Source organism: Benincasa hispida, chromosome 6, assembly GCF_009727055.1.
Source record: "Benincasa hispida cultivar B227 chromosome 6, ASM972705v1, whole genome shotgun sequence".
Taxonomy (NCBI): Eukaryota; Viridiplantae; Streptophyta; class Magnoliopsida; order Cucurbitales; family Cucurbitaceae; genus Benincasa; species Benincasa hispida.
In genome coordinates, this window is record NC_052354.1 from 22,849,001 (window position 1) to 22,860,375 (window position 11,375).

An 11,375-nucleotide genomic window follows, 5' to 3' on the forward strand; every position below is an offset into this window, starting at 1 on the left:
GTAGCAATTTGAAGATATATGAAGATGGATGCATATAATGGGAGACATAGGAGAGATTTGAAGAGAAATGATTCTATTAATGTTATTGATAAGTCTATTTTTATTATCTCATAGAAGAAAGAAGAAGAAGTAAAGAGAACAAAATTGGGAAGGATGCGAAGAAAGATGGAAATAGAAGGAATCAATGGCCACCAGCCATTGACAAGGAGACATCAGATTGAGATGGTGGATCGGGGAGGACAAACATGGCGCACATTGCACTTGCAAAAGAAGCAATTCCACCCATTACGAATGCTGGTAAGTTTCCTCCTCCGAAAGCTGCATCTAATGGCCCACTAACAGCCGACACGATGAATTGTGGGATCACAATGAACAGATTGAGAATTCCCAAAGAGAGGCCTATGATAAAGAGAAACTGTCATATATACAGAAATGAAGCTCAAATTTGAGAATTATATCAAGTAATTCAGTTGGCACCTACCTTGACCCGCATCGGATTCCGAAGAAAAGATGGATGCAAGAGCAAATGGAACGCTAAAAGTGACCGACAGTGGAATACCCAACACTGCAAAGATGGAGAAGGCTCCTGCCCTGACGTTGATCGGAGGAGGAAGCAACCCATTGATGGACCTCCAACGTTCAGCAACCTTTGTAACAACAACCATGGATCCCATGCAAATTGTGAATATAATGTTAACAACTCCCCACCACCACCTGAGCCCTCCTAGAATACGGCTCACTGGCTCAATTCCCAAAGCTGAAAATCCCAGAACAAAAGAGTTTATCATCAGCCCAAGGGCCCCAGCTCGAACACCAAGGTCATAGAACTTCTCTTGTTCTGGAGTCCCATTTGGCTGCCCTCCGTACACTTCCTTCCCCATCCAGTCAGTGTTGTAAATTATGAATGGGAACCAACCGATCCAGTTCAACGCTGTTACCAGCAACAAGAGCCACATCGGCTTCTCCAACTTCTTCAGCGCTCCAAACAACTGCCCGAAAAAGGGTGTTTCTCCTTCCTCGATCTCCAGCCGCTCAAATGGCTTCTCGCCCACCGACAGCACCGCAAAGGTGGTAATGACCAGGAGGAACACAATGTCGATCAAGAAGCACGTTTTCAGGTTGGCGCAGTAAACGTCACATGCGACGGTTGTTGTGAATGGAAGGAATGTGTGGAGTCTGCTGTTAGCCCCAGCTGCGTACCCCAGAACATTCCCTACCCCCATGAAGAATGAGAAAAACCCATTTGCCATTCTCATCTTCTTGTGGTTATTACACGACATGTCTGCCAACAGAGCTCTGCAAGGACCTTGCAGCATGTTGTTTGCAACATCAAGAACCCAGAATCCGACTACAAATATGGCCACAGCTCTTGGTTTTGTGGGTTTGTCAAGGTCATCTCCCACGGAATGCCCAATATCCGCAGCAAAGCCAATGAGGAAAACTGCAACCGCCACAAAGCTAGCCCCAGAAACGATGAACGGCCGACGACGACCAAACCGAGAAGTGCAACGATCGCTGTAGTAACCGACAATGGGTTGCACAATAAGCCCTGATAATGGACCGCAAAGCCATATGAAAGCCGACCAAGTATGTGGAACTCCAAGTTGTTGTACGTAAGGTGTGAGCAACGAAAGCTGGAGAGCCCAACCGAATTGGACTCCGGCTGCAATGGCCGCAACTATGATGATTTGTTTGTAAGAACTTGAATGGTCTGACTCCACGCCCTTCGACACAACACCTCCATGCTCCATGATGCTTTCTAATAACACGATTCTTAGTACAATCTTTTGTTTTTGTGTTTCTCTTTCCCTTTTTTTTTTTTAGATTTTCACAGAAAGGAAGAAGGGTTTCAAAATTTCCAACATCAATACTATTGGATTTTTTTTTTCTTTTTTCTTTTTCTGTTTTTTTCTGTTTTTGTTTTTTCCCTAGTCCCTTCTGCACAAGTAAAGATGCATTGATGATTGCTGAGGATATTGGTGGTTGTGGGTCACTTATATAGCCATGAAGCCCTTGCAGATTTGAAACCATAAATAGAAATGTTGAATAAGAATTTTTAGGAGAACCAAGTGTCTAGATCCACTGCAAAACTATATTTTAATAATGCCTTTGACCTCCCTATTTCTATCGCAAATAGGATGACGAATTCTTGAACCTAACCATTTTTTATAACATGTGGCAAGTTTTGACCAAACACAAATCTATTATATATTCAAAAAGAAAAATTAGAGCGTATGAAATTTAATCTTCCACCGCTTAACACTTACTTTAATTTCTATACTTACAAAGGATGTCATCAACATTAATTAATACAATAATTATATTTGACGATTTTCAAAAAAAAAAAAAATAGAAAATTATTTATATAAATATAGATTTAATATTTTTTTTTATAGATGTTGATAGAAGTCTATAAGCGTCTATTAGTGATAGAAACAAATAGAAGTTTATCACTTATACTATGTGATAGACGTTGATATAAGTCTTATCAATATTTTTTTTCGCTATTTCTGTATATAGTTTGATATTTTTTCTATATATGAAAATTTTCAATTATATTTCTTTCTAATTATTTAATGTTATTTGAATAATTAATTATTTAAAATTAATGGTTACACCCTAAAAAAGAAAAGAAATCAATGGTTAATCCGTTAGAAAAATTAAAATTTATATTGACAACAAAATCAATGGTCAATCCTTATCATTAAATATTAAAAAACAACGAAACTCAAATATAATTCATAGAGGAAACATCTTAATATTCTAAATTAATGTTAAAATTAAGTATTCAATACAATTTATTACCAAAAAAAGACGAACATTATTAGTAAAGAAAAAGTAAGAAATTTAAATACCAAAAGAAAAAGAAAAGAAATCAATAATGGTTAACCGATTAGAAAAACTCAAAACTGATATTTGACATATTAAATACTTTTAAAAAACTCCTCTCACCCACTATCCTTAATTTAACATTAAGTATTGAAAAACCATGAACTCGAATTTAATTACTGTAAGAAACATCCGAATATTTTATATTAATGTTAAACTAAGTATTCAATGCAATTTATTACCAAAAAAAAAAAAAAACTGTTAGTAAAGAAAAAGTAAAAAATTCAATTACAATTAATGTCTCATTTATTAAAGACAAAATTTAAAATTGTGATAAATACGTCAAAAAAAAAAAAAAAAAAAAAAAAAACTAACGGAAATGAAGGTTGCATTTGGATTGTCTATGAAAAAAAGGTGATTTCTAAGAATACATTTTATTTTAAAAACCCTTTTTCTAGAATGTGTTTAAAATTAAAACACTTACATATTTTGTTAAAACTTTTCCTACGTATATATTACGTAATTTTGTTTGGTTTGTCATATGTTAAAAACGTTTGTACATAAGTCATATTATCATAAAGGATTATTAAACACTACGGACTAATTTCATAAAGAAAAGTATATATTTTGATTTTTTTTAGAAAATATATACTTTGAAGGACATTGGTAATAGATAGCAAAATAAATGAATAATCTTAAAATATATCACTTTTTTAAAATATTTGTAAATATAAAAGTGTTGACTAGTTAACCTTTGAATTTTTTCTAATTTCTAATTTTGTCATCCTTTCTTTTGTCTTGTTGCACACCTTCTACTTCCCTTCTTTCTTTTTTTCTTAATTTTTTATTTCGTTTCTTTGATTTTTGCTTCTTTCATCTCTTTCGTTTTTTTAATTTTTTTAATTTTCTTTCATTTCTTTGGTTTTTTCTTCTTCCCTTTCTTTTTTTTTATTTTTTTTTTCTTCAATTTTTGCTTCCAGTTTTTGCTTCTTTTTTATTATTTTCTTTCCTTTATTCATTTTTGCTTCTTCCCTTTCTTTTTCTAGATTTTTCTTTCCTTTCTCCGATTTTTGTTTCATCCCTTTCTCTTTTTTTATTTTCTTTTCTTTCTCTGGGTTTTGCTTCTTTTTTAAGTTTCTTTTCATATCTCCAATTTTTGTTTCTTCTCTTTCTTTCTTTTATTTTTTTTTTAATTTTCTTTCCTTTATCCGATTTTTGCTTTTTTTTTTCATAAAAATTATGAGGATGAGTTTCGTACCCAAGATTTGAAAGTATCCAATTTATAAGTGATTTAACACTAACAAGCCAATCATCAAATTTGATTTTTATAATGACAAATGGAAACGAATCTGAAAGAAACTACTTTTTTAGTCCACAAATTTACATCATTTTTAGAAATATTTCTTAAAAGTTTGAAATAAGAAACGAGAATAGTTGTTAAACAAGTTTATTTCTCAAAAAATGATGTGAAAGATATTGTTAGGTTTTTAAATGATGTATATTTTCTATGTTAATTTTTCCAAAATTTTGTTGATTACTTATTAATGCTAATTTTGTAGGTAAAACGGTCTCCAAGGCGTCTAGGAGTCATTAAGAGAAAATTGTGCTTAAAAAGATCTAAAATGACCAAGAAAATCAACAAATGGAGTGTCATCACATTTAGCAGAATACTATACAGTACAATCGAGTAAAGTTGTTAGTAATCAAGCATCAAGTATAAGCAGCCATCGAGTAAATACCCAAAATGCCATCGAGTAAGGTGGTCGAGTCATTGAGTAATTACTAAGAATGTCATTGAGTGAATGCTACCGAGTAATCGATCATTGAGTATTGACCATCAAGCATCGAGTATCGAGTATAAGACAGAAAGCTCGCTTTTTAACTACACAAAAACTCGATGCGTTCATTCTTTTTTTCAGATTTTGACAGATTCATCCTCGCGCCTCACGAAGCTTTGCTGTTGGTATAAATTTTGATTTTGTTCTTCAGCAAAAGGAAGGATATCATTTTGAGAGATCATTTTTTAAGAGAAACTTCGAAAAGCAAAAACCCATTTCTGGGAGGAAGCACGATTTTGATGGAGCCTGAAATTTCTCTCTATATCAATTAGTCTCTATGGTAAATTTGTTTCCTACCTAGGTTAGATTTTGATTTCTTTTTTATTTGTAATCAATAACTTGTAATTCTTCTTGAATTTGTCTATGGATTTATGAAGTAATTGAATCCTGTTTCTATTTCAAGTGTTCTTGCAATTTCTTTTGAGTTATCTACTTTTCTTTATCATTAACAATCTAAATTTGAGCATGCTTGAATCTGATTTTAATTGTTGAAGCATGTTGAATGATCTATATCTTGAGCATGTTTAGCCTAGATGTTTGGTTTTGTCACGTTGCTTTTAATGTGTTCGATAGAAAGTCTAATCAAGGTATCTAAGAGGCAATGGTAATTGTGTGTTGAATGGATGACTAACCTATGACACACTAATTACTAGATTTGAAAAAAAATCGGTTAATTGAGTAAGTTATCTTAACAATTAATCGACACAATTGAATCCTAGAACTTAATGCGCATGTTTTCTCTTCTATATGACTGCTAAGGAACCGAATAGAGGTAGAAGCATGTAGATAGATTAGGGTTAGAGTTATCCTACCTTAATCGTTGATTAGGACGCTTTCTTGACTAGATTATGCTAGTTGTCCACCTTTGTAGAGACTAGTTTAACTAGATTAAGTAAGTAGTTGCGTGCTTAATCTGATTGTGAATTAAATTTGGAGAATTCAATGATACAAATTGCAATGAATGTCTAACTTGGATTAGAAGCAAGATTGTTTTAAACTTGGTTACAACTATCATTTATCTTTTGATTTTTAGCATGTTTTTTGTCGTAATCAAAAACCTCGTTTTATAGCTTTCATAGTTAAGCTTGGTTAAAGAACTGATTAAGTAACATTTCCCTGTGGATCCGCCTCTTACTTCCACTTTAACTACGAGTTAGTTAGGTTGTTGTTCGAGCTTTATAAATATTGTTTGTTTCGGGTTAGGTAGAATTAATAACACCTACTTAGCTCTGGATAGATACCAAATAGCCCAATTGTCTTTTTTTTTTCTTTCTATAGAACTTTAAGAATATGATGTCTATCAAAAATGAACCTGAAAAAATGGCATAGATGACACAAAATGAAGGGTACAAATTGAAATATTTGTGTATTTGTGTATCGAAATATTTGTTTATTGATAATAACTATTATTAGTGATATTAGTAATAGAACTTAGATAGATATCAGTCATATTCATGTATTAATAGTAATTTTGTGGGGGGCTATAAGGAGGGCAGAGGGAAGCTGCGTTGTGTGTTGAAGGTAGACCATCAAAAGGCGTACGATTCGGTAAATTGGGATTTTCTGTTTGGTGTGTTGTTGACTATAGGTACACCCCTTCAGTTTGTTAGTTGGGTGAGGTCTTGTGTTACTTTGCCTAAGTTCTCTGTGATGATTAATGGTTCCCTTGAAGGGTTTTTTTCCTGGTAGAAAGGGGTTGAGGTAGGGGGATCCGTTGTCTTCTTTTTTGATTGTGATGGTGATAGAGGTCTTGTTTAGGTTGTTGAATAAACCTCCTATGTGGTTTAGGTTCCATGATCAGTGTGAGCGTGTGGGCTTGACTCATTTGGTTTTTGCAGACGATTTGATGATTTTATGTGCAGGTGAGAGAGATTCTTTGGAGTTTGTGAGGCAGGTTTAGGTAGATTTTGCAGGGCTGTATGAGTTAGTTACAAATATTGGGAAGAGTTCCATGTTTGTTGCGGTTGTGGAATCTAGGGAGGCGGAGGAACTAGCTGCGTTTATGGGTTTCTCTCTTGGTTCGCTGCCTGTTAGGTATCTGGGTTTACCTTTATTGGCGGGTCTGTTGAAGGTTGTGGATTGTGCGCTTTTGATACAAAGGATTAACAATTGTATTAGAAGCTGGCAGCGCGGTCCCTCTCCTTTGCTGAGAGGTTGCAGCTTGTTAGGTCTGTTTTACTGTCATTTCAGGTGTTTTGGTGTAGCATTTTCATGTTGCCTGCGTGTGTAACTCATAAGGTTGATCGTCTGTTATGTAATTATTTATGGAAGGGTAGTGCGGTGAGTCAGGTGGTGAACAGATGGCGTGGGATAGGTGTGCTTGCTGTTGGAGAGGGAGGTTGGGTGTGAAGGCATGTGGCCTCTTGGAACTAGGTTCCTATTATGAAGCTGCTCTGGCTTCTCTTAATTAAATCGGGATCATTATGGGTGCCGTGGGTGGAGGTGTATATTTTGCGTGGGCGGTTTTTGTGGGTTGTTCGAAGTAAGGTTGGGAGGTCTTGGTGCTTGAGGGTTATCTTACGAAGTAGAGAATTCAAGCATCTGGTTTGTTTGATGGACGGTCTTGTTTTGTTTGGTGGGATCCTTGGCTGTTAGGGGGTGCGATTTAGGATTCATACGGGTCTACGGTAGTTTATGATACAAGGAGTAGTTTGGAGGTATGGTTGTCGGAGTTCATGGATGGTGAGGGAGGTTGGAGGTGGCTCACAATGTCTTGAGAACTGCTTCAGATCTGGGATCTTGTTCAGGCAGTGGGGCCTAAGGTGAGGAGAAGGATTATTGGGTTTGGGTACGGATGCTAGTGGTCGATTTTTTATCGCTAGTGCGTGGAAGAGTTTGCGTCCTTGTCGTCCTAGGGTGTCTTGGGCTAGTATTTTATGGGCGGAGGGTGGTATTCCACATCACTCTTTCTGTGCGTGGTTAGCTGTGAAGGACAGGTTGGGTTCGCGGGATTGGTTGAGAAGTTGGGGTGTATTGTCAGAGGGGGGTGTCTTCTGTGTGAAGGACGTGTGGAGTCGCGAGGTTATTTATTTTTTGAGTGTGGGTTTGAGAAAGAGGTGTGGTCTGGTGTGTTGCGTCAGTTGGGTTTGTCGCATCGGGTGGCAGGTTGGGATGTAGAGTTGAGTTGGTTGTGCCGAGTGAGGTCAGGTAAAGGGATGCGTAGTAAGTTATTCTGTGTTTTCTGGTGTGCTTTCATATACTACATCTGGCAGGAGCGTAATCGATGACTACATGGAGGTTGACCGAGGTCGGTGTCTGCTCTGATTCACCTTATGGTCTCTACGGTTCGTGCTCGTGCTGCTTTCTGGTGGGTTGATCTTCTTGGTCTTATCTAGTGTGTTTACGAATATTTTTTCTTTTTGAACTTTACGTTGTTCTTTGTTTTGCTGTTGTCCCTAGTTTGTGGGGTTTTGGGTTCTTTTTTCTGACTTTCTCCCTGGTGGTTTACAAGTTTGCGTTTATGCGTTGGTTTTGTTCTGGTCTTATCTTGTTGCCTTTGTTTTGGTTTTCTTGTCCTGTCTTTGCTTGTGCTTTGTTGCTTTGATGCCTTGATCCCAGGCTGTGGGATCCCCTTTGTTGTTGTATAATAATATCACATATTCTAAAAAAAAAGAATTTAGATATCAGTGTAGAAGACTATTAGTGATAAAAGTCTACTATTGATAATCATGATAAAAATTTCTCAATAATAGTCATTGATAGCTTTGTGTTAATCTTTCAAAATTGATAGTCATTAATGAAAGTTTATCAGTGATAACCACTAATATTTTCTATCATTCATAGCTTAATCTTTGATAATATTTTTCACAGTTAATATCCACTTATGGAAGTCTATCATTGATAGACTTAGTGAATTTAATTAATAAAATTGATTTCAAACTAAAATGTAAGTGAAATGCCTAGAAGTTATCACTAATAACATGTTATCAGTGATAGAAGTTATCAATGATGACATGTTTTTTCCCTACTACAAAAATAGTGTTTCTTGACGTTTTTTAAATTCAAATGCCACTTTTCTTGACGTTTTTAAAAACGTCAAGGAATCCAGTATCAAGAAGGTCGATGTTCTCGACTAAGAAAAAAAGTCAAGAACAGTGATACTTGACATTTTTTAAATATTAAGAATATAGGCGTTTTTGACAAATAAAAAACATCAAAAACAATTTCACTTAATAATGAAAAAATGTTAAGATATATCGTACTTGACATGTTAGAAATGTCAAGAATATGGGAATCATTGACCTGTTAAACATGTTAAGAACATTTATAATCTTGACAGGTACAACATGTCAAGCCTACTTGTGATTTTTTTTATTAAAAAAATCTGTAATCTTGATTTTTTACCTATAATTGCTTCTGTATTTTGATCCACAATCACATTTGATATATATGACTATTCGCACAAGATTTCAAGAGAAATTTATTTCATGGAACTTGAACTTTGTATGATCGGTCTCTAATACATGATGTTTTTATGCTTTCAAAATAAACTATAATCTTTAAGCTGGTTAAAATGATCGGTCTTTGGGCTTCTTGATTTTCTTGGATGCTTCCTGTGGCCTTTGGGCTTGTTGATTTTCTTGAATGATCGACCTTTAGGCTTGATGATCTTGGCCTTTAGACTTGTTGATCTTCTTAGATGATCAGTCTTTGGGCTTGATGATTAGTGCTCGCATGAGGCTTCTAGAGAAACTTATTTGGTGGAGTTGAACTTATGTTGGTATTAATTTTGATTTGATTCGATGTGGTTCGATCTCTAGTACATGATCCTCTAATTCTCTTTCCGTCAAATGCGCATGCTTGAATTGAGGAATGTTCTTAGAGTTGAAGTCTTAGAAGAATGTTTGTATCTTCGAAGGACTTCAATCTATTCTTAGAGTTAAAGTCTTGGAAGAATGTTTGGATCTTCGAAGGACAAGTCTTCAAGTTATTGGGAGAATTCTCTCTAAAACATAGAATTGTTGACCCACGGGAATGAGAAGAGCTTTTCTATTTATAGAACTCTGTGATGGGCTTCATGGGCTTGTTCTGGTTGGTCCATGGACCTAATCTTTGAGCCCAATTAATTCGATTTAGGTCTACTTTGACATTTAAGCCCAATTAAGCTCATTTCTAGGCGTAACTGGACCAGAGCCTAAATTATAACATCAAATTGAGCAAAAATAATTTTACTCAATCCAACGCTTGTAACATCATCAAAATTTGTCTTCAACTTCAATTTAGGACAAATGTCAACTCTTAATTGACCCCAAATTTGATGATTTGGAATTTCGTCACTAATTTAGTAAATGACGTATTGATTCGTAATTGATTCAAAATTTCTCCTCCAACAATGACATACATTCATCAATCAAATAAACAATACACACATTTTCAATCTTATATATCAACCAAATTTCCACCAATATCTTTATCAAAAGTTCATTTCTTTAACATTATCACTATTACTATTTCAAAAGTAGAACTTTCAACCCCATATGAATACATTTCCTATTGTACAATCAACCCAAATCCTCTCTATGAACAAAACAATTATACCTATCAATCCAAATCTTGCTCACTATGCTTCTGTCTCAACAAGAATAACATAGTCCACCTTGAACTCGTTGCTTTTAGCACCTACATCAATGAAATAATATACCAAAACTATAACAATAGATTGAAATAACTTGAAATTATTAAACTTAAGCACCACAACCTACAAAGTCATAAAACTTTATAACTCCATGAAGGATTTTGTAAGTTAACTAGAAGAATATGGACAGACCCATATGGACACTTCCAAAAGAATATAAGGAACATAATTCTAGTAGTCAACCCAATATAAACATTTTCAAAAATTACATTCCCAAAACTTCTATCAAAACTGTACTATCCATCTATCCCATATTAACAAAAATATATCATTCTACACATAACAACTATCAAAACCAGATTTGTAATCACCACCTCCATAGGAACACATGAAATAATTAACCACAGTTCCAATATAACAAAAACAAGATTTCTTCCTCGTAAATGACAATGTTGACATATCCAACATGAATGCTTACATGTGAAGCAAATAACCATCCTTCTTGTATTCATGTTGCAAGTTTTTACTCCAAAAAGCAAAAACGCACCGAGTGATAATGATTGCATCATTCTCAAAAAAGAAACACATCTATTTTAGAAAACTATATACAAAAATTTAATGTCTTTACCCAATAAAAGAATATTTCATGCTTGCATAACCTTTGTTTCTGGATCTCAGTTGGTCAAAGAAATCATCTGACGAGAGGGAAGAAAATAAATATCAATACCTATCACAAAAATAAAACAAGGAATAGAGAGATCATAGATGTTGGGATTTGATTACAGAAATTTTATAGATGTCGGCATTTGTGAATTCCCTTTTAATTAAAATCATACTGAATTATCATTTCCTTTTCGTTCTTAAGTTTCTTTCAATGTTGTTAGATTTAATTTTCAGCATTTGTCTTTTAACCTGAAGTTTACATTCGATGTTGTTTCTATGTTTTAAGTCGGTGGTGGATCTTAAATAGGGTTCATTCTTGGAATTTGGTTATTGTTCTTCTTTTAGTTCTAAGTGTGAGTTTCACGTATCAACATCTATTGCTGTCACAATATTTTTTCGTTTATTTCCTTTAGAACAAATAAAAATTGTAAAACACGTGATAGGTTTTTCTTTAGTCTGCCACAATTTTG

General features: G+C 34.5%; 1 protein-coding gene across 1 annotated transcript; it reads right to left on the reverse strand.

Moving 5' to 3' along the window:
* Positions 1-181: 181 nt before the first annotated feature.
* On the reverse strand, positions 182-2,230 carry LOC120080538 (sucrose transport protein SUC8-like). The gene is made up of 2 exons (XM_039035230.1): positions 482-2,230; positions 182-399 (listed from the first exon to the last, which is right to left on the reverse strand). The coding sequence occupies exons 1-2, from the start codon at positions 1,749-1,751 to the stop codon at positions 182-184; spliced, it is 1,488 nt and encodes a 495-aa protein (XP_038891158.1). The 5' UTR covers positions 1,752-2,230.
* Positions 2,231-11,375: the final 9,145 nt, after the last annotated feature.